This window comes from Camponotus floridanus, unplaced genomic scaffold (assembly GCF_003227725.1).
Source record: "Camponotus floridanus strain SB8 unplaced genomic scaffold, Cflo_v7.5 scaffold270, whole genome shotgun sequence".
Lineage (NCBI taxonomy): Eukaryota > Metazoa > Arthropoda > Insecta > Hymenoptera > Formicidae > Camponotus > Camponotus floridanus.
The window spans coordinates 44,144-68,738 of NW_020229404.1; the positions used below are offsets into that span (position 1 = coordinate 44,144).

The following is a 24,595-nucleotide window of genomic DNA, read 5'->3' on the forward strand; positions in this document are numbered from 1 at the left end:
TCTTAAAGCTTCGCGGCTTCTACAATTTTTCCGTTATCGATAAGTCAGATCCTCGCTCTCGGCATCCCCAAGGTATAGCCGGTGTAAGCAGGTTGCCTTGAAAATAAAGAGAGCGCACTTTACTCTAGAACCGAGGTATCTGGGGGAAAAGTAAGTCACTGAGACGTGACAGTAGTTTACTCAGCCAGATGGCAAAGTTTTGGATAGGGGTGATGCCTTCCCCTCATAATTCCGTAGGCATTCAGCATGGCGGGCAGGGACGATACGGGTGACGGGGATAGGAGTACAGGGAAACCTGGCCCCCCCGAGGTCGGTATCGTCACGGCGTAGGGTCCGCCTTCCCCTCGCTAAATAAAAAAAGCGGAGGCGGGGACACGGGTTAGGAGACGACGTTGCACGTCGGCGATAAGGGGCCTGCCCACTCTTGGATAAAAAATCGTAGGCAGAACGGGTGCTCCGGTGTCTCGCGATGGAGACACCCTGCACAAATCGCTTCCACGTGGAAGCGAAGCCTGGCTCTACAATGGGAGCCCCGAGTAAGTAAAGGCCCATCATGTCGTGGACGCGGCATGGTGGGAAAGAGGGTTGTGCCTCACCCTCCGGAAATTCGGAGGCACATTTAATTCGAGTCACGGGGCCGTCGAATGGCGCGGTCATGTCGGGGGACGGGCTGCTACCTCGTAGAGCCTTGAGGCCGACATACCGCAGCGGGGGTCCGCCTTCTCCTCGCGAAATAAAAAAAGCGGAGGCGGGGACACGGGTTAGGAGTCGGCGTTGCACGTCGGCGGCAGAGGGCCTGCCCACCCTTGAATAAAAAATCGTAGGCAGAACGGGTGCTCCGGTGTCTTAGATGGCACACTTAGATCGAGTCGCGGGTGCCGTCGAGTGGCACGGTCATATCGGGTGACGGCTGCTACCTCGTAGAGCCTGAGGCCGATATGGTCGAAACAGGAGTCTGCACTACTCCTGTATAAAAAGTCGCAGGGACACGGGCAGGGTCGATGAGGGTGACGGACCATTCCTGACCTTTCGGGCGATGGAATGAGGAGTCCCGAGCCTATCATCCACAGGGTGGGGTACGCTTCCTCCAGCCTCCTCCGAAAACGCGGAGCGCACGGTGCCGGGGGTGTATCACACGATGGTGATCACCACGGTTAAATAGTTGGTGCCTGAACGGGCGGTGGGCACACCCTTCGATCGAGCGGTTACTTTGATCACACGCTGGGGGAAGTCGCATCCCCCCCAGTAGTAATCAGAGGTTACTCCTCTTCTTCTCTGCCGAGGAGGGGGGGCCCCTCCAATGAGGGGAGCTCGGTTGGAGGGTGGGCTCGCTTCTCAACACAGGAGTCCACCTAGTGGGGGCCTGCCTCACCCCACTATAAAACAAACGAAGGCACACGCGAAATTTTGGGTCCCCCTGGGTGACTGGACACCTGGGGGGACACCACCAAGGAAGGACCCCCGGCAGAGGGGGGTAAAAAATGGATGGACAGGGTGCCTGCATGGGAATCGAAAGACTCGAAAGGCCGTAGTGTACGGACCCTGTTTTCGGCCCTCATAGAAGGGTGCACTCCTCCGATGCGAGCCACCTTGACGTGGTGGAGGGGCTTAGCCGCCCCCCGGTCTCCGGGCCCATCGGGCCCCCCACTTCGACACCTCGGTGTCGGGGGGGGCCCGATGGGTCCTTCAGGCCCCCACTTCGACACTTTCGTGTCGGGGTGGCCCGGGAACCGGGGGACGGTGACAAAGAGCTTGCATTGCACTTCCCTCCCCGGAAGGGGAGGAAGGGGGGTTGCGCTCCCTCCGGGCACTCTGGCCTGATGCGCATAGGGGTAGGCGGCCCTGACTGCAATCGCCCAGGTTGAGGATCTCGTGAAGGGTGGGAAAACACCCCAATCCTCACCTCTTACCCTAATTCCTGCTCCTATCCTTACGTTATTCTTCCAAACTCTTCTTTTCCATCCTTCTCCGTATCCTTTCTCCTACCCATGACCCCTTTATCCAATTCCTGGTGTATGCGTGTGTGTGTGTATGTGTGAGTGATGGTTCGGGGGTTTCTCCTTAAACCCCCAATGGGTTTGGTGGTATCCCTAAAAACTACCAATTAACCAACATGAAAGAGCAGCGAACAGAAGAGATCACTACTACCCCAGCTGAGTCGGATGCGGCAGGGATGGGCGTCAGCCGGAGTATCGTCCCAGCTCCGGTGGCGTCCTTATCGGACGATGGGCCACTCGTGACGAATACGGCAGGCGTCGCGAGGGAATGGACTACTGCCGTCTCTAACTCTGTAGAAGGTGAGGGTTCCTCGCCACCTTGTGACCCCTCCACCTTTATAGGTAATGAGTCAGCTTTGGGCAGGCAGGAAATTGATGAAGCGGCCACGAGTAAGAAGGTTTTTCCTTCAGACAAGTCGCTAAATATTGAATCCCCTCTGCAGCCCCAGAGTTGGAACAATATTATCGAAGAGAAGGAGCTAACTGCTTCGGCGGCAGCTCCCAATGATGCTAGTATCATGGATGTAGAGGAGGAGATTGAACGCGTTGCGATCAAGAAAAAGAAGCGTCACGTTGTTGACACTGATTCCTCTGAAATCAGCTCCTCGGATAAAGACGGCAAGAAAGCTCGTCCGAAAGCTTCTCGCAGAAAGGCTACTCGTAGTCCTATGCAACACAATCCTGATGAGGACACAATAGTACCTAGCTGCTCTACTGCGGACAATGAACCTTCTGGATTGGATAACGAAGGCAAACGTAAGGTCGGTAGACCTCGTAGGAAAGTATGTGCAATTGACCCAATCCTGGCAGAACAGAAGGTTCTCCAGCAGACAAGTCAGACTCCAGATAATATCGATGCTGAACTACTGCCTAATATGACAGCCTCAGATATCAGTGCTCTTGCACTGGAATATATCGAAGCAATTGAAGTTATCCGCACTAAAAGCGGACGTCTGCAAGGAGGATTAAGCGGCGAGTTACGCAGGAGAACACAAGGACTCTGTGGATTTGTCCGTGCACTGCAGGAGAAAGCTGAACAAGTTGGAAATCCGCTTGTATTGCAACGCAGAATTGAAGAACTTCTATCCGAAATGAAGGAATATAAGAAGAAAGAAGGAGCGAAGAAATAGGGAAATAAGCGAACTCCAGGACACAATCAAGGAGCTACAACGTGAAAACAAAAGCATCCGCCTGGAGCTTAGACGCACTCTCGATGAAATGTGAAGAGAAAAGAAAAGACGTGTCGACGAGAATCTCCTTAAGCAAGATGAATATATATACAATGAAAATGAATATATATACAATGAGGATGAATATGTACATAAAGTGCATGGAAAAAACAAAAATGAAGAATATTTATAGAATGTACATAAGAATAAGGATAATGTATATAGTACAAGTAAGGAAAAGGAGACTAAGTATACACAATCTCCAGACAAGCTCCCTAAGGAATGAGCCGTTAGACCACCGCTACAGGGTAAATCACTAGTAATTCCAATGCGAAAGGAGCCTACACCCATGCAAGAGGAAAAATCTTGCATGATTTGCTCCCAAAAGAATAAAGCAGACACAAATAAGGGCAGAAGCCTACGTACGAATATCAAGGTTATCAGTGACGTCCAATTAGTTCCACCTAGGAAAGAAAGTCAAGTGAAGAAACCACCCGTGGAAACACAGCAGACCTCTTCTTCGAATGACCAGCAGTGGACTACGGTGGGCAAAAAAGGCAAAGCCGTCAAGAACAAGGAAAAGAAGGCGTCGAGTGCTAAGCAGAGCCAGCCTATTCCACGCGCTGAAAAGAAAAGACTGCCCAAAACGGCTGCAGTCAGTCTTAAAAGTACGGATTCCACCTTTTCGTACACTGATGCACTCAAGAAAATACGGGCTGAAATCTCACTTCAGGATCTGGGCATCCAGATGCCCAAAATAAGACGCGGCATCAGCGGCAATACTATAATCGAGATCAATGGACCTGATAACTCCACCAAGGCCGATCGACTTGCGCTTGAAATCCAGCGAGTTCTTAAAGAGGAAGCACATGTATCCCGCCCCACTATCAACGGGGAAATTCGACTTATAGGCATGGACGAATCCATCTCTAAAGAAGAAATTATTGAAGCAATCTCTGTGATAGGTGATTGCAAAGCTAATGACATTCGTGCCGGGAAAATCGGACGCACGAAAGACGGTGCCGGCGTTATATGGATTCAATGTCAAAAACTGCCGCAATCACACTGGCAGAAAAGAAGAAGATACAGATCGGATAGTCTACTGTTAAGGTGGAGATCTTAAAGAAACGCCCGATCCAATGTCACTGTTGCTGGCAAACAGGTCATGTTCGTGCCACCTGTAAATCCAGCAGGGATCATAGCGGCGCTTGCTTCCGTTGCGGCAGAACCGGACACTCGGTTTCCACGTGTAATCATCAAGTCCGCTGCATGACTTGCCTTGATTTAGGTAGAGAATATAGCCACCGCATGGGCTCTATCAAGTGCACCGGTATTAATAACCCACCAGCACCGAACAAAAGACCAGTCTTTGATAAGAAGCTGCCAACTGCCTCTTCAGTAATAAAAGAAGCCCCGGAAAACTTGGATCGGAATGACACACAGGCTAAGACTACTTCATCTGATAGGAGGACAGATGAAAATAAAATTGAAATGGAGGAAATGTAGTGAGTTGCCGGAGTATCACTTGGAGCAACTCAGTACTATTTACATATATACATACATATGACTAAAGTTATACAAATAAATCTCAATCACTGCCGAGCTGCGCAAGACCTGCTTATGCAGGCAGAGTTTGAACACAGAATTGGAATATCCATCATATCCGAACCATATGTAATCCCATCGGACAACACGTGGGTTAGTAACCGAACTGGTACGGCGGCCATTCATTATAACATGCAATACGTATCCAGTGTTGGTATTGTTAAGAAAATTGGTCGATTCTCTGTGGCAATACTTTGGCAGAACATCCTGATTGTGTCTTGTTATATCTCCCCAAATTGTGATCATGATACCTTCGAGGAGTTTCTAGATGAACTTACCGAATGTATCACAATAACCGACGCAGAGATTCTTGTCGGTGGCGACTTTAATTCGCAGTCGATGCTTTGGGGAAGTTCTACGACTAATTCGAGAGGAGATTGTCTGGCTAGATGGAGTGCCTCTCATGGCCTCATTCTGGTAAACACAGGCGCACAACCTACATGTGTAAGACCCCAAGGTAGTTCAATTGTCGATCTTACGTGGTCGAGTGCTCCACTCTATTCGAGAATTGGAGACTGGAGGATTCTCGAAGAGGAAACTTTTTCGGATCATTTGTATATCTCATATACAATAAATAGGAATAATCGTACATTTAGCACTCGGAAGAAACAACGCTATACAAGATGGGCGTACAAGAGTTTCGACAAACAGAAGTTCCAGGAATGTTTGGAGTGGAAATGTATCGGTCTGGATAAATCGATGGAGAATACTTTGTCGGCTAAGTGGATACAGGATACCATCACTGAGGCTTGTAACTATGCAATGCCTAAAGCCAAACCAGTACATAAAAATGCTACTTACAGATGGAATCCCGAAATTATGGATTTACGAAGGCAATGCTTATCTAGCAGACGACGCTGGCAACGTGCTAAGAAAAGAACCGGAAGATCAGCCGACGACTTATTGGAATTCGAAGAATCCTACCGTGCATGTAAAAAGAAGCTCCGTAATGCGATCAAGAACGCTAAGTCGAATGCGTGGAAGGAACTTATAGACACTGTTGAAAGGGACCCTTGGAGTCTTCCATACAGGGTTGCACTTAAGAAACTCCGAAGATCCAATCCCAGTATCTCGGAAATGATAGATCCGGAAGTATTAACTGACACAATCACACGACTATTCCCTACGGATCCCTTCTGGAAAATCGAAAATTTTAACTTATTAAAAGATAATGTAGAATGGAGAGACGAATACGCTGTGAGCATGGACGAGCTTTGCTCTGCCATACGTCGATCCTCCCGCACAAACAAGGCTCCTGGTAAGGACGGGATCAAGGCCTTATTTTTAAAAAGGATGCCCACATCGATCCTGGAGCATCTTCGATATATATACACATTATATATACAAAAAGGGCAATTCCCTTCCGTCTGGAAAAGTTCCATCTTAATCCTAATTCCTAAAGGCGAGTTGGACCTTTCAAATCCCAAAGTCCGTCCCATTTGCCTTATTAACGAGCTAGGTAAAATCCTTGAACGGATTATTGATGCACGCATCAGAGACTGGATGTCCACGCATCCGGAATCAAATCTCTCCGCCAACCAGTTTGGCTTTCGCAGACAACTGTCGACGTGTGACGCGCTAAAGGTAGTTAGCGAATTTATCACAGAGGCACGACATAATCATGAAGTAATTATTGCAGCTAGTCTAGATATTACTAATGCATTTAACTCTATTACCTGGGGCAGTATAAGACTAGCTCTCTATGAAAAGGGAATTCCCAGCTATATTAGAAGTGTCATTCACAGTTATCTATCAGATCGTGAAATTACTGGTTATGGATGGTCAAGTACAGACCAAGGAAGAAACAGCAGGGGTCCCACAGGGGTCGGTCCTCGGACCGACACTGTGGAACATTGCCTACGATAATATCCTTCGTACTCCAACTGAGAGGGACAATGTGATTATTGGGTTTGCAGACGACACCCTTGTACTCACCAAGGCCTCAACGATCGAGGAAGCAAGAGCTAAGATTAACTTACAGCTGAGCAGAGTACTTTTACGCATCCAGCGAATCGGACTAAAGATTGCTCCAGAAAAGACAGGAGCTATTGTATTTAACTATAAAATACCGAAGGCTAGACTTAATATACAGAGAAACGTATTTACAAATATATACAGAGACTTATATACTATTGATGTGAATCAGAATAGATTAGAGCTACAAAATAACGTCAAATATTTAGGACTAATCCTCGATAGTACTTGGAAATTTGAAGATCATCTCCAGTACATAGAAGAAAAGGTTTCCAACGTGACTAGGGCCTTGCACAGCATACTGCCCAATTTACGCGGTCCTTCTGAAAAGAAGAGGAAATTGTATGCACACACAATCGCCTCTATAATTAACTACGGAACTCCTATATGGAGTGAGGCCATATACACGCGGAGAGCTAGAGAAATGCTGCGACGAATGCAAAGAACAATCGCGATACGAGTGATATTTGCATACCGCACTGTATCCTCGGATGCAGCGCTTCTTTTAGCAAGGATAGTTCCAATACCTATCCATGCAGCTTATTTTAGACGCGTGTTTACTCAGATCTGCGACTTGAAACGCGACAACGCATGGAATCCCTTAGAAGTAAAGGACATTAAACAAGAAGAGCAAATACTTCTCCGAAGACAGTGGAAGTTATATTTACAACGAGTGGATGCAGCCGGTAAACGCACTCTGGACGCAATATTACCGCATTTTGATGCCTGGCTCGACAGGACTTTTGGCATGTTATCTTTTCACATGACTCAATTAATGACGGGACACGGGTGTTTCGCAACCTATTTGTTCCGAATTGGAAAAATGGACTCTGCCGTGTGTCCTTTCTGTTCTGAGGAAGAGGACTCTTCGGAACACACGATTCAAACGTGCAAACAATGGGAAGACAACAGGAATAGGCTAATATCGGTAATTGGTAGAGACCTGTCCCACAGATCCATCGTAGAACAGATCTTGGAATCGGAAACAAAATGGAATGCCTTTCGCGTCTTCGCTGATGAAGTGATGACTATGAAAGAGGATGCGGAAAGAGCGAGAAAAAGAGAGAGAGTTGAAGAGCACGACAACAGTGACTAATAACAACTTATACTACCTTGACTAAGACTAAGAACATAAAGTTCTTACTTACTAATACCACTTTGACGCTATACCTATATATACATAGACAAGTGATGGTCCGCAACTACATACACACACACTTATACATAATACGGCGAGGGGTCATCTTATTGGGACAGGGATGGGGGTAGGGTAGAAAGGGGAGATGGGCTAAATAGGGAAGGGATGGGTATCATTCATTCATTTCATCATACACAAGCACACACTGACACTTAAATCCAGGGACATTTAGCGAGTTTTGGGGACATTGGTAGGGAGGAGGGTGGGGTAGGAGAGGGAAGGGGGGAAGGGATGGGATTAAAGGGGGGATAATTGGGGGGAAGGGTAATCATCCATTCATCTCATATACACGTATTCTGATATTCACGAACTCAACACCACACGTATACATACACTACACTCACAATTACCCATCACCATTCATTATATACAGGCGCACGCCAATATACACATAACATACATGACACATACACAGGATCGAGCATGCCCGAAGAGGACGAGGACGTCAAGTCCAACGGACACAGACTCCCGAGGAGGATCTTATGCCAACGCGGGAACCACTCGGGAATCTCGTCCATACCTGACGGACGTAAAGAGAGGAGTTTTTAGTGGGTAGTGGGCCGTTAAATAGGCCGAGTCCCACACTGCCCCGCCCTACGGGGGGCGGAGCGTGCGTAAGAAGCATTTTCTCCTCTCTCGTAAAAAAAAAAAAAAAAAAAAAGATTCTCCCCCGGGTGGTCGATAGGGATACCATGGTCACGCCTTTAAAGGCGGGTGAACGCCCGTTGAGTTGGGGCGGGGGCTTTCGAGTGCGGCCCTCAAGCCATGGTATTCTAGTCGAATGACGGTGAACCCATTCATCATCTCGGGCGGCCTATATGCAAAGGATGAGGGACATTGGTCCTCTATGCCTTACGGCCGGGGTCTTTCTCCGCTTTCCCCTCTAAGAAAGCGAATTCTCCCTGGGCGGCTTACGGCCACGGGGATCCCGGATAGGTAGTTTATTCAGCCAGATGGCAAAGTTTTGGATAGGGGTGATGCCTTCCCCTCATAATTCCGTAGGCATTCAGCATGGCGAGCAAAGACGATACGGGTGACGGGGATAGGAGTACAGAGAAACCTGGCCCCCCGAGGTCGGCATCGTCACGGCGTAGGGTCCGCTTTCCCCTCGCTAAATAAAAAAAGCGGAGGCGGGGACACGGGTTAGGAGTCGACGTTGCACGTCGGCGACAGGGGGCCTGCCCACCCTTGGATAAAAAATCGTAGGCAGAACGGGTGCTCCGGTGTCTCGCGATGGAGACACCCTGCACAAATCGCTTGCATGGAAGCGAAGCCTAGCTCTACAATGGGAGCCCCGGTTAGGTAAGGCCCATCATGTCGTGGACGCGGCATGGTGGGAAAGAGGATTGTGCTTCAACCTCCGGAAATTCGGAAGCACAATTAGATCGAGTCACGGGTGCCGTCGAGTGGCACGGTCATATCGGGTGACGACTGCTACTTCGTAGAGCCTGAGGCCGATATGGCCGAAAAAGGAGTCTGCACTCCTCCTGTATAAAAAGGCGGATGCAGGGACACGAGCAGGGTCGATGAGGGTGACGGACCATTCCTGACCTTTCGGGCGATGCAATGAGGAGTCCCGAGCCTATCATCCACAGGGTGGTGTACGCTTCCTCCAGCCTCCTCCGAAAACGCGGAGCGCACGGTGCCGGGGGTGCATCACACGATGGTGATCACCACGGTTAAATGGTTGGTGCCTGAACGGGCGGTGGGCACACCCTTCGATCGAGCGGTTCCTTTGATCACACGCTGGGGGAAGTCGCATCCCCCCCAGTAGTAATCAGAGAATACTCCTCTTCTTCTCTGCCGAGGAGGGGGGGCCCCTCCAAAGAGCGGAGCTCGGTTGGAGGGTGGGCTCGCTTCTCAGCACAGGAGTCCACCTAGTGGGGGCCTGCCTTACCCCACTATAAAAGAAACGAAGGCACACGCGAAATTCCGGGTCCCCCTGGGTGGCTGGACACCTGGAGGGACACCACCATGGATGATTCCCCGGCAGAGGGGGATAAAATTGGAATGGGCAGGGTGCCTGCATGCGGGTCGAAAGACCCGTAGTGTACGGACCCTGTTTTCGGCCCTCCCATAGAAGGGTGCACTCCTCCGATGCGAGCCACCTTGACGTGGCGGAGGGGCTTAGCCCCCCCCGGTCTCCGGGCCTATCGGGCCCCCCACTTCGACACCTCGGTGTCGGGGGGGCCCGGTGGGTCCTTCGGGCCCCCACTTTGACACTTTCGTGTCGGGGGCGCCCGGGGACCGGGGTACGGTGACCAAGAGCTCGCATTGTACTTCCCTCCTCGAAAGGGGAGGAAGGGGGGTTGCGCTCCCTCCGGGCACTCTGGCCTGATGCGCATAGGGGTAGGCGGCCCTGACTGCAATCGCCCGGGTTGAGGATCCCGTGAAGGGTGGGAAAACACCCCAATCCTCACTTTTCTCCCCCCAATTCCTATTCCTTTCCTTAGCTATCCCTTCTATACTTCTCTTACCCATCCTTACCCCTTCTTCCTTGTTCCTTCCCATTGTCCCATTTTTTCCCAACTCCTGGTGTGTGCATGTGTGTGTGTATGTGTGTATGACGGTTCTGGAGGGTTTTTCCTTAAACCCCCTAGGTTTTCGTGGTTCCCTAAAAACCACCATTGAAAAACACCATGAAAGAGCAGCACACAGAGCCGATCTACTACTCCAGCTGAGTCGGATGCGGCAGGAGTGGGCGTCAGCCGGAGTATTGTCCCAGCTCCGGTGGCGTCTTCATCGGACGATGGGCCAATCGCGACGAATGCGGCAGGAGTCGCGAAGAAAGTAGCTACTGCCGCCCCTAATATGGTAGAGGAAAAGGCCACACCTCCAATAGGTGGCACTCACATTCCTCCAACTGATGAGTCCGTTCCTGATGGATAAATAACTCAAGATGCGTCAATAGCTAAGGAGGTTTCTCCTTTGGATACGCAACAAAGTATTGTGCCCGCCCTGGAATCCCAGAGCTGGGTGAATCTTATTGATGAAGAGGAGAAAACTGCTTCAATAGTGGCTCCTAGCGAACCCAGTGTAATGGACGTAGATGAAGAAGCTAATGATATCAAACGCGCTGCGACTAAAAGGAAGAAACGTCGGGTAATTGATACCGACTCTTCCGAAAATAGCTCTTCAGGAGAAAATAGTAGACGAGCTCGTCCGAAAGCTCTGAGTCGTAAGGCTACTCCTAGTCTTAATCCAGATGAGGATATAATAGCTCCAAACTGCTCTACAGTAGATAATGATCCTCCGGGCTCGAAGAGTGGTAGCAAGCGCAAAGTTGGTAGACCTCGAAGAAAGGTGCGCGCTATTGATCCGATTATCGCTGAGCAAAAAATCATCCAGCAGACTGGGAAGGCTCCCGATGACATAGACGCTGAATTGCTGTCGAACATGACTGCCTCGGACGTTGGCGCTCTTGCACTCAAGTACATTGATGCGATAGAGGTCATTCGCACCAAAAGTGGACGACTACAAGGTGGATTAAGCGGCGAGCTACGTAAAAAGACACAAGGTCTTAGCGGATGTATTCGTGCGCTTCAAGAAAGAGCGGAACAAGTTGGAGATCCACAGGTTCTACAAGGAAGAATTGAAGAGCTGTTAACGGAAATGAAAGAGCATAAAAAAGAAGAAGAGCGTCGTAAGAGAGAAGTTAGTGAACTCCAATACACCATTAAGGAGTTACAACGCGAAAATAAGAGCATTCGATTGGAGCTCAGACGCGCTCTCACAGAAATGAGAGAAGAGAAAGCTAGACGGATCAATGAAATACCCTCAATGAAGAATGATGATGAGGCTATATACAATGAAGATGAGGCTATATACAATGAGGATGAGTATTTACATGGTGTACATAGTGTAAATAAATGTACAAATACTGTACATAGTGTAAATAGACAGGTACATAGCATAAGTGAGGAAAAGGAGGTTGTACATAAACAACCCACGCAACCCACTCCAGGGTTATCCAAAGAGTGAGACCTCCGTTGCAAGGTAGGTCACTTGCCATTCCAATGCGAACGGAGTCCTCCCTGATACAGACAGAGATACCTAGCATGACTTTCGCCCAGGCGACTAAGAAGAATAAGAGAACTGATATCAAGATCATCAGCAACGTCCAGATAAAGCCTCTTCAGCAGGATGATTGTAGGCGGCAGCTACCAGAAGAAACTCAGCAGATTTCCCCCCCACAGGATCAACAGTGGGATAAAGTAGGAAAGAAGGACAGAGTCCTTAAGGAAAAGAAACAGCCGAATGTCAAACAGGGCAAATCAACCGTCCGTACTGAGAAGAAGCGATTGCCGAAAACAGCGACCGTTAGTCTCAAAGGCACTACCGCCAATTTTTCATATGCTGATGCCCTGAAGAAGATGAGAACGGAAATTTCCCTCCAAGAATTAGGGATCCAAATGCCTAAAATTAGGCGTGGCATAAGCGGTAATATCATCATCGAGATATCTGGACCCGATAACTCTTCTAAAGCAGACAGATTGGCACTTGAGATTCAACGGGTGCTCAAGGAAGAAGCCCATGTTTCTCGTCCTATTCTTAACGGAGAAATTAGACTTACTGGGATGGATGTGTCCATCTCCAAGGAAGAAGTTGTGGAAGCTGTTGCGACGATGGGAGACTGTAAGATCAGCGATATCCATGCCGGTAAAATTGGTCGTACTAAAGGTGGCGTCGGAGTAATTTGGGTTCAATGCCCGAAAACCGCGGCAATTGCACTGGCGGAGAAAAAGAAGATCCAAATTGGTTGGTCCACAGTCAATGTGGAAATCCTCAAGAAACGCCCAATACAGTGCCATCGCTGTTGGCAGATTGGCCACATTCGGGCTACATGTAAATCCAGTAGGGACCACACTGGAGCTTGCTTTAGATGTGGTAGAGCTGGACATACGGTCGCTAATTGCAACAATCAAGTTCGTTGCATGACATGCCTCGACTTAGGTCGCGAATACACTCACCGTATGGACTCACTCAGATGCACTGGTATCTCGAACCCACCACCATCCAAAGAGAAGCCAGATCTCTCCAGTACACCGGCTGCTACTTTATCATTAATAGAAGAGGATCCCTCGGATAATCTCGATAGGAGTACCACACGCAAGAAGACAGACTCTACCGATAGGAGGACGATAGAGACAGAGATGGAGGAAGATTAATAATGAGTTATTGCATAACTTATTATTATTACTATGTACATATTTACAATTATGACTAATATCTTACAAACTAACCTTAATCACTGCCGGGCAGCACAAGATCTGCTAATGCAGTCGGAATACGAGCATAAAATCGGAATATCTGTAATATCTGAGCCATATAACATCCCAGCAGATGTTACTTGGATTGGTAACCAAACCAATACGGCTGCAATTCACTATAATATGCAGTAACATCTCAAGCATAGGCATCGTAAAGAAGATTGGACGTTTTTCGGTAGCGATCCTTTGGCAAGAAGTCCTGATAGTTTCGTGTTATGTCTCGCCAAACTGTGACCAAGACACTTTTGAAGAATTTTTAGACGAACTCACGGATTGTGTTGCATTCGCTAAGTCAGACATTCTTGTTGCTGGAGATTTTAACTCGCAGTCGATGTTGTGGGGAAGTCCAATAACTAATGTGCGAGGGGATATTCTGGCCAGATGGAGTGCTACTCATGGCCTCACTCTTGTAAATACAGGTACACAACCAACCTGCATCAGATCCCAAGGAAGCTCGATAGTTGATCTTACTTGGACGAGCGCAACACTCAGCTCTAAGATCAGTGACTGGACCATCTTGGATCAAGAAACTTATTCGGATCATGTGTATATACTCTTCAAAGTACATAAGAATACTACTCTTCCTGGTATCCAGAAGAAACATCGTTATGCCAGATGGGCTTTCAAAAAGTTCGATAAGGATATATTCCAAGAAGCGCTGGAATTAACATGTACTGGCTTGGAAGCGTCAGCGGAAGATACCCTCTCTGCTTCCTGGATACAGGATACTTTGACTATGGCGTGCGACTATACAATGCCTAGGGCTAAGCCAGTTAAAAAATCCACTGTTTACTGGTGGAATTCCATTAAAGATCTGCGGAAAGTTTGCCTCACTTCGCGAAGACACTGGCAGCGAGCAAAATCAAAAGCCAGTACGCTGGACATTAGATTGCGAGAGCTGGAGGAGTCCTATCGTACTAATAAGAAAAAGCTCCGGAATGCGATTAAACAAGCCAAGTCCAATGCATGGAATGAGCTCATTTCCACAATTGAGAATGACTCATGGGGTCTCCCTTATAAAATAGTATTGAAAAGGATTCGTAGATCCAAGCCCAGTATATCAGAGATGTTGGATCCTGAAGTGTTATCTCATACGATCACGAGACTTTTTCCTGCGGATCCATACTGGAACTTAAATGCTTTTGATTTACTATCAGAAGAAATTGTATGGAGAAAAGAGTAGCAGTACGACGTCAGCAGTGATGAAATTTGTTCAGCTCTACGTCGATCATCGCATGTAAACAAAGCTCCTGGTAAAGACGGGATAAAAGCCCTCTTTCTTAAGAATATGCTTACATCGCTACTGGAACATCTTCGTCGTATATACACTATGTATTTACAAAAGGGACAATTCCCTACTATTTGGAAAAACTCCATATTGATTCTTATCCCTAAAGGAAACTTAGATCTATTAAATCCTAAAGTTAGGCCTATTTGCCTCATAAATGAAATAGGCAAGATCATGGAGCGAATAATAGATTCACGATTGAAAGATTGGATGCAAACACACCCAGAAGCCAATCTTTCTCCCAATCAATTTGGATTTCGTATTCAAAAGTCGACGTGTAATGCTCTCCAGATGGTTAATGAATTCATCGTTGAGGCGCGACAAGATCATCACGTTGTGCTTGCAGCCAGTTTGGATATTACCAACGCGTTTAATTCTATCAAGTGGAGCTGCATAGGACAAGCATTGTACGATAAGGGATTTCCTGCTTATCTTCGCAGAATAATCCATAGTTATCTTTCGGACCGAACGATCGAGTACTCGGCTATGAATAATCAAATACATTGTAAGGAAGTAACAGCTGGCGTCCCGCAAGGGTCGGTCCTCGGGCCGACACTTTGGAACATAGCCTATGATAACGTGTTGCGTACTCCAGTGGAGGCTGGTAGTCTGATTATTGGTTATGCCGATGACACCTTGGTATTAACAAAAGCCTCAACTATCGAAAAAGCAAAGGCTCGTATCAACCTTCAGTTGAGTAGGGTGCTACGTCGGATCTAACACCTTGGATTGCAGATCGCGCCGGAAAAAACGGGAGCTATCGCGTTCAACTATAAGATACTTAGACCTAGGAATCCTATGTACAAAAATATTTACAAAAACTTACATACTATCGATGTCAATAATAACTTAGTGAATCTCCAAGACAATATCAAATATCTCGGACTAATCTTAGATAATTCTTGAAAGTTTAAAGATCATCTAATGTACGTTGAGGAGAAGGTCTCCAAGATGACTAGGGCACTCCATGGCATCTTGCCCAACTTGCGAGGACCATCAGAGAGGAAACGAAAATTATATGCATATGCGATCTTATCAGTAATCAATTACGGAGCCCCTATTTGGAGCGAGGCAATATATACAAGGAAGACTATTAATATGCTATGCCGCATGCAGCGCAACGTTGCGATACGAGTGATCTCGGCCTATCGTACCGTGTCCACGGACGCGGCGCTATTATTGGCAAGGATACCTCCCACCCATATCCATGCAGCGTATTATAGGCGCACCTTTATTCGTGCAAATGACTCGAAACGGGATAATACGTGGAATCCCCTTGTAGAAAAAGAGATAAAGAACGGAGAGTTAGTACTTATGCGTAGGCAGTGGAAATTATACCTGCAACGCAGGGACGCTGCTGGCAGGTGTACCTTAGAAGCTATTTTACCATATTTTGAGCAATGGTTAGACAGATCTCATGGAGTTCTCACTTTCTATATAACACAAATGCTTACGGGGCATGGATGTTTTGCCACCTACTTGTACCGGATAGGGAAAGCGAACACCGCCATATGTACTTTCTGTAAAAAGGATGAGGATTCTCCTGAACATACGATACAGGTATGTGAACAGTGGACAGAAGAGAGAGCGTTGCTAGTTAGTGTAATCGGCAACGATCTCTCCTTAAGATCTATAATTGGAAAAGTCCTAGTATCGGAAGAGAACTGGGAGGCCTTCCACACCTTTGCAGAAAAAGTAATGTTGTCCAAAGAAAACGATGAAAGAGCCAGAGAAAGAGCCGCAGAAGCATCAGATTCTGGCTCAGTAAGACTCGGCTAATTACGAAACTCGAATTTGACTAGAGATGAATTGACTAGACTTAATTTGACTAGACTTAACTTGACCTGGATTTGACTAGAACGGTGACTAGACTTGACTTAGCCTGGCTTAATTTAGCCTGACTAGATTAGGGACTACCATCATTGTCGACTTGGTTTGGTGTGCCATTAATGAATAATTGATGAATCGCTAAATTAAACTAAACTAATTTGACTATACTAAACTAATTTTGACTCTACTTTGACACACACCATATATGTAACGGTCCAAACACACACACGCACACATACACAATACGGCGAGGGGTCATCTTTAGAGGGGATAGGGAAGGGGGTAGGGTAAGAAGGGGAGATGGGCTAATAGGGAAGGGGTGGTGGTCTTTCATTCATTCATTCTCATGATACACAAGCACACTGACACTTATACCAGGGACATTGATCGAGTTTGGGGACATTGGTAGGGAGGAGGGTGGGAAGGGTAATCATCCATTCATATACACGCACACTAACATTCATGCACTCAACACTACACGCATACACACACTACACTCACAACTACTCATCACCATTCATTATATACAGGCACACGCCAATATACACATTACACATACACCGGACAGAGGATGCCCGAAGAGGAAGTGGACGTCAAGTCCAACGGACACGACTCCCGAGGCGGATCTTATTCTAACGCGGGAACCACTGGGGAGTCTCGTCCACACCTGACGGACGTAAAGAGAAGAGTTTTTAGTGGGTAGTGGGCCGTTAAATAGGCCGAGTCCCACACTGCCCCGCCCTACGGGGGGCGGGGCGTGCGTAAGAAGCATTTTCTCCTCTCTCGTAAAAAAAAAAAAAAAGATTCTCCCCCGGGTCTTCTCCGAATGCGTGCCACCTTGACGTGGTGGAGAGGCTTAGGCCGCTCCGGGTCTTTGGACCTTCCCTGTTTCCCCCTCGACACTTAGGTGTTGCGGGGGCGACTGGGGGATCCAGTGGACTCGGGGCGACTGACCAAGAGCACGCAATTGCACTTCCCTCCCCGGAAGGGAGGAAGGGGGGTTCCACTCCTTCCGGGCCTGGGGCCTAATGCGGATAAGGGATGGCAAACCCTGACTTCAAATGCCCGGCGCACAGGAGTCGATAAGGGTGGGAGAACACCCGTTCCTGTTAGAGTTCCTTGGTTTTGGGTTGTTTTCCCCCCTCCCTTTCCCCCAGCTTATCCTTCTTAGATATTTCACTTCCCTTCTTTCCTCTCCTTCAGTGCTGGGATTTACTTGCAACTTTCGGCCGAATTTCTTAGCTTACGCCTACTGTTTTCCCCTTACCGCTCGCGCCGCTCGTAACTAAGAAGCGCTCAGGAACGTGTGCGTCACAAATGTAATGTGGCAATCTATCTATCTAAATTCTCTTATTGTAATTACGATTCAAAACACAAATATTTTAAATTATTACAGAACATATACGTAATTAATAATAGAATACTTATTTTTATTATTAATAAACAATAAAGAGAACTTGTCGCACGTTCCTGATCACTCCTTAGTTACGAGCGTCCGGTGGCGCGGTCGCTAAGGAGCGAGTAGTAAGAGGGGAACAGTAGGCGTAAGCTAAGAAATCTGGCCGAAAGTTGCAAGTAAATCCCAGCACTGCTCTCCTTAATTACTCCTTTCTTTTTATCCCCCCTTCCCTCCATGTGCGTGTGTGTGTGTGTTTGTGTGGGCGGAATCTGAGCCCCTCCCTGCATTATTGGAGAGGGGTGAGGACCTCCGCCATTTGTTTGCCACCGGGCAGTAGAGTCTTCGGGCGTCTTTTGTGTGTACTCCATGGAGTATATTTATCCCCATGGAGTGCAAGTAGAGTACGGTGCTGAAGGGACGGAAGCGGTCTCCTTACGGGTGTTGCAGTAACGCCTTTAAAGTATTGGTGAACGCCTACGAGTTGGGGCGGAGGCAGAGATGTCTTAAAAGCTGCGACACGGCCGGGGGGGGGGTGTGAAACTCCCGCAGGCACCTCGGGTTTACCTGGCTGGAGGGGAGGGATCATGTCTTAGACCTCTGATCCCGAACTTGAAGGCCTAGGTCGTTACCGCCTAACGGCGGTTTCACGGTAGCGCAGGCTCTTGGAGGTGTCAGTTTCGTACCGGGTACATTACCGGGACGTCTGCGTGCGCCGAGGGTCTCTCTCCGCTCTCCCCTTAAAAAGAGAGTGGTCGTGTTGGGTCTTAATGGCTCAACGCGAACCACGGGTAGGTACAAGTCAGCAAGCGTGCACAGTTTTTGCGAGGGGTGGTGCCTCACCCTCCGGAAATTCGGAGGCACATTTAATTCTAGTCACGGGGCCGTCGAATGGCGCGGTCATGTCGGGCGACGGGCTGCTACCTCGTAGAGCCTTGAGGCCGACATACCGCAGCGGGGGTCCGCCTTCCCCTCGCGAAATAGAAAAAGCGGAGGCGGGGACACGGGTTAGGAGTCGGCGTTGCACGTCGGCGGCAGGGGGCCTGCCCACCCTTGAATAAAAAATCGTAGGCAGATCGGGTGCAGCGGTGCCTCGCGATGGAGGTACCCTGCACGAATCGCTTCCACGTGGAAGCGAGTGTGTGTGTGTGTGTGTGTGGATGCGTGTGTGTGGGCGGGATCCGTGTCTCTCCCCATATTATTGTTTTGCGCTACCGGGCAGTAGAGTCTTCAGGTTTTCTGATGCTGGATGGACGAACCGGGGTCGATAGGGATACCATGGTCACGCCTTTAAAGGCGGGTGAACGCCCGCTGAGTTGGGGCGGGGGCTTTCGAGTGCGGCTCTCAAGCCATGGTATTCTAGTCGAATGACGGTGAACCCATTCATCATCTCGGGCGGCCTATATGCAAAGGATGAGGGACACTGGTCCTCCATGCCTTACGGCCGGGGTCTTTCTCCGCTTTCCCCTCTAAGAAAGNTTTTCGATCGAGTGACGTCGATCGACTGATTATTTCGTCGAGGCGCCGTTTAATTATAATAATGCCGACTTCGCGAAGTTCCTCTATGATCGACAAGATCTCGTTGTCGTGAGCGTTGTGGCCAGCTCGACGTGAAGCATCGAGCAATCGCAGACGATCCACTAGCTCGTTGGGATCGTCCCAGTGCACGTAATCGATCTTATTGTCGGTTAGCGTCATCGCGCGAGGCGTGAATACTCCCGTTCCCGTTTTTTTCTTTTTCGATTCGAACGACATCAACGGCGCGATTATTTGTTTATACTTGTATCCCTTGTTGCTCTTTAATTGACCTTGCGCATTATATCGGCGTTTATGCGCACTCGTCGCCATTAATATGCTCTTATATTTTGCGCATCGTCCTCAGTGTATATGGCGTCATTGGGAATTCTCATGAAGATCAACTCGTATAATCCCGGTGTACCGATGTATCTTACATTGTCTATGATTATGAGTCATCTTTGTCAATGCCGAATCGTTTGTTACCGAGACGCATTCCATTCTCGTCGAAATAGACGCCGTACACGTGATCGATCGCGTTTTTTTTTCTTTCGTCACCGCTAAGAAGAGCGCCCATGTATTTTTGCCCCAGTGGTCCCAAGTTCTCTCGTAACACTTCTTGACCTTCCGACGTTTGTAACATGTTTCGAACGGATGTTTCGGGCGGATTGCCCGTAGTTTCGAACACATCTTCGATCGCGAGTGATTCGGGTATCGCGAGTTGCGCGATTTTCGGCGCGAATGGTGTAGAGGTTATCGGCGGTTCATCCGATAAAGTCTCCGATAGATCGGATATACGCGACATCGATAAACGTTTCGCCTTCACCGGTCGTTTCCTCTTTTTCGGTGTCGCATCCTCCTCCTCCTCCTCTTCTTCCTCTTCCTTATATCGCTTGATGGGTAACGTTTTAATTATAGCGTTAGCGTTACTCTCCGGCTCTTTTTTCACCGCGATTGCGCTAGAGTTGTCGACGATCTTTTGCAGCGGCTCGATAATAGGTCTAAAATGAGTCGTGACCGCGATATCTTCGTCGATCTTACCGGTCTTCAAAGCGCGATGTTTCTTGCGGATCGATTCGCTCGTTTTCTCAATCTCCCGCGCAATCTTTTCACGCTCGCGAATATTATCGTTTCCAGCCATGTTGACGGAACGTCGAGCGTTTCACCTTCTCGACGGAATGTCGACAGCGACTAATCGTTTCGCCGGTATCGCGAACACGTTAAATCCTTTTCTGTATCGCCCGTTCGTAAGCGCGCTGTCCTTATCAATCACTAGGAATCCATACTTTTGTTGCCAACAAGTACGGCATAATTCACTGAAATCCTCGTACGACATATCGGTATTCACGTGATCGTTGTACACGTGTTTCAAATTTGTACCGTCCTGTTTAAACAAGATCAGCAGGTTCGCGTTGTCGCGTATAAGATGTTTCGGTATTCTCGCGTACGTCTGACAAAGATAGAAGCAGTCGACGTTCGAGTGACGACCCATTGAGAAGTACTCTCTTATCGTATCTTGCTTGTCGCACGCCACGTCATCGAAGACAAAAATCGAGTTTGGACGTGCTTCGCACGGTGGAATGACGTCACTGTTATTCGAGAACGTAAAATAGCCGATTTCGTCGATCGGCGTCAATAAATTCTCCAGATATCGATATTTCGGCTGTTGCAGCGACTTTGAGTACACGTACACGTTCTCGAAACGTACACCGTGTGGACTTTCCAGTAGACTTATCAAAACGTTAGTTTTACCACAATTCGAGGGACCGCAAACGATCGCGCGTATAGTAGTCGGTAACATCGTACCGTGTCTGCGCATCTCCGCGTTGTCCCCCATCGAGCGTAATCTGTCGTCGCAATTCGTCACGCGTATCGTCAAAGGCTGTCGTACGAACCGCATGTTTTCTGTTTCGAACCAATTTTGCGAATGATCGCGAGGGGGAGGCCTATTTATAGAGGTGTCGCGACTCGAAACCGCTCAGTATAAAAAATGTTTCTCCTTCTGTCGGACGAGAGAGACATTCTCGGACTTACCGCCAAACAGTTGCAGTATATTCCGAAGATTCTTTTACTGGAAAATTTCGGTGATTACGTGGAACGATTGTGGGACAAGCTTCCTGAATATATAAAGGCTGATCCGGAGGTTCGACAATATCGTTCATGCATGCGACATTATAACCAGCCGTGGCAGCGAACGCACATTGACGGTCCGCCTCCGTTGATAAAAGATTGCTACGTATGTCAGCGAGAATCGTAAGAGGCAACGGTCTCTTAAATCGTGCGATAAACGCGCTTCCGATCGAATTCCATATTCCCGGCTATCAGTTTTGCGGCCCAGGCACGCGGTTGCGGAAGCGATTAGTCAGAGGCGATCGAGGTATAAATTTATTGGACGCGGCATGTCGCGAGCACGATATAGCGTACTCTCGGAGCAACGATCTCACCGAGAGACACGCGGCGGATAAGATACTCGCCGAGAAAGCGCGAAATCGTATCGGTGCGAGAGATTCGACTCTCGCTGAGAGAGCCGCCGCCACAGCTGTCTGGGCGGCGATGAAAGCCAAGACGAAGCTCGGTATGGGCCTGAAGAGGACGAAGACGAAGAAGAAAACTGCGAAGAAACGGATACTTCCGGTAGCGAAATGCGGCGGCGTATTACCGATTCTACCAATGCTGGGCGCGCTCGGATCCCTGATCGGCGGAGCGGCGGGTGTAGCGAAGGTGGTGAACGACGGAAAAACCGCGCAACGTCAGATGCAAGAGATGCTACGTCACAATCGCGCCATGGAAGGTCGCGGATTATACCTCGCTCCTTACAAACACGGACGAGGAGTCTCAACGAGAAGAAGAAAAAAAAAAAAACGTCAAAGAGACGTTAAAAATGCCGCAGGGTGCAACTACCAACGTACAATTGCTACAACTGGCGAAACGTATGCGCATTCCATATTTTAGAGGCGTTTTCATGCGCAACTCTTTACCGATCGGTGGTATTTATCAAAACGAGAACGGCATCGTAAATTTAGATAGCGTCGAAGGACCGGGTACTCATTGGGTAGCGTACGCAAAGAGGGGTAATCGCGTCGTATATTTCGACAGTTTCGGCAATCTTCGACCTCCCAAGGAACTTGTGCGATATTTCGGACGAAACGTAACGAAGATACAGTACAATCACACGCCTGTTCAAACTTACGATCAGAGCATTTGCGGACAATTGTGCTTGCAATTTCTTCGAACGGTCGATGCGTGCGAATTTAAAGACGGATATCGCGCTATTTAACTCAGTATTCGTTCAACAGTTTTGTCGACATGTCTATGACATTCACGTTGACTGGGAAGAGTAGCGTTCTCGCGGCAAATTTCTTTCCCACTGTAGACTTGAGCGACGATGAATACGAACTCGGTCTAACGGATTTTGAGACTTATCACACGATACCGAACGTGAATTCCTCGAATAATAAATTTTACTTTGGCAAAGACGACGCGGAAATTACGATTCCCGAGGGATCGTACGAGTTGCGAGATATACATGAATTTTTGAAACGTGCAATTTCACGGAAACATCGCGATAAGAAACACATTGACGGCGATGACTACGAAGATGGCGAATATCCGATAGTGCTCCGCGCTAATTACAATACAATGAGAAGCGAGATCAAATGCGCATACAGATTAAACTTTAGCAAACCCGACAACATTGGATCGCTGCTAGGATTCTCGAATCGTATTCTCGAGCCGGGAAAATGGTACGAATCGAACATGCCGATTAACATTATCAACGTTAATATTATCCGCGTAGAATGTAACGTGACCGCGGGCGCGTACAACAACGGCAAACTCGTTCATACGATACACGAATTTTCACCGAGAGTACCGCCGGGATATAAGATATCGGAAACGCCGGCGCAGATCATTTACCTTCCGATCATCGCGCGGAGCATTACGGATTTAACGTTACGCGTTGTCGACCAGAACGGACGATTGCTCGATTTTCGAGGAGAAGAGATCACCGTAAGATTGCACGTACGACGGCTGCGGCGATAACGTACGTACGTATGCGACGTATGAGATGCTCGTGTTGAACGGATCGAAAGACGCGAGAGATAACGCAATCTTTACGAAATCAGCGACACCAACAACATCAACGTCGACGTTCGCTAATATCCAATCATCCGAGAAAAAGAAACTCAGCGCATCGAACGTTGCGTTTTTGCAATCTTTGGGATTCGCGGTGCGAAACAGCTGAACGATGACCGACATTCTCAACATCGGTGACGAACCTATCTTTGACGATCGTATCGTCAAGGTCGAGACTCACACGTACAACCCGTTCGCCAATACAACGTTCGGACACAATGACGAGATAAGAATACCCATACAACAACAGGATCTGTATACGCTGCCGCATGAGAGTTTTCTATACATCGAGGGACGACTAACGAAACACAGACCAGCAGCTGAAGGAGAAAGTGAATTGGTACTGGGAAATAATTGCGTCGCATTCATGTTCGACGAAATTCGATACGAACTCGACGGCGTTGAGATTGATCGCAATAGAAACGTAGGAATAACTACTACGCTCAAAAACTATGTAACGGTATCATCCGATAGAAGCGTGATTATGAAAAACGCCGGCTGGGAGCCGTCGACCAACGCGAATGGATATTTCAATTTTTGCGTACCGCTCTACATGTTGCTGGGATTTTGCGAGGATTACAGACGCGTGGTGATTAACGCTCGTCACGAATTAATCTTGATACGATCGCGCAACGACGACAATTGTCTGCATGGAAATTCGGCGCAGGAGCCTGAGCTCGACATATTCAAGATACAATGGCGAATGCCTCACGTGCTGTTGAGCGAAATCAAAAAGTTGTCGATGCTCCGTGCTCTGGAAAGCGGACGATATCTCAGCATGGCTTTTCGCTCGTGGGATCTGTACGAGTATCCGCTATTGCAGCTTACAACCAAGCATTCGTGGGCCATTAAGACCGCGACTCAGCTGGAGAAACCACGATACGTCGTTTTCGCTTTGCAGGCAGGTCGGAAGAATGTCATGTCTAAGGATGCGAGTGAATTCGACCACTGTAAATTGGTCAACGTTAAACTTTATCTGAATTCGGAATATTATCCGTACGATGATATGAATCTGGATTTCGATAAAAACAGATATTCCATTCTGTACGACACGTATATGCGCTTCTGCAAGAATTATTACGGATATGAGTATCTCGAGCCTAGTCTCTCCGTCGGGATGTTTCAACTTTACGGTCCGTTCGTGATTATCGATTGTTCTCGACAAAACGAATCGGTCAAGAGCGCAACTGTGGATGTGAGATTGGAATTCGAGTGTAAG

General features: G+C 48.1%; 2 protein-coding genes across 2 annotated transcripts; both read left to right on the forward strand.

The window, feature by feature from the left end:
• The first annotated feature begins 13,286 nt into the window (after nucleotides 1–13,286).
• LOC112638242 lies at nucleotides 13,287–14,396 on the forward strand. Its single transcript, XM_025409614.1, has one exon. The coding sequence runs from the start codon at nucleotides 13,287–13,289 to the stop codon at nucleotides 14,394–14,396; it is 1,110 nt and encodes a 369-aa protein (XP_025265399.1).
• Nucleotides 14,397–15,611: 1,215 nt separating this feature from the next.
• LOC112638243 lies at nucleotides 15,612–17,002 on the forward strand. Its single transcript, XM_025409615.1, has 2 exons — nucleotides 15,612–16,265; nucleotides 16,862–17,002. The coding sequence occupies exons 1-2, from the start codon at nucleotides 15,612–15,614 to the stop codon at nucleotides 17,000–17,002; spliced, it is 795 nt and encodes a 264-aa protein (XP_025265400.1).
• Nucleotides 17,003–24,595: the final 7,593 nt, after the last annotated feature.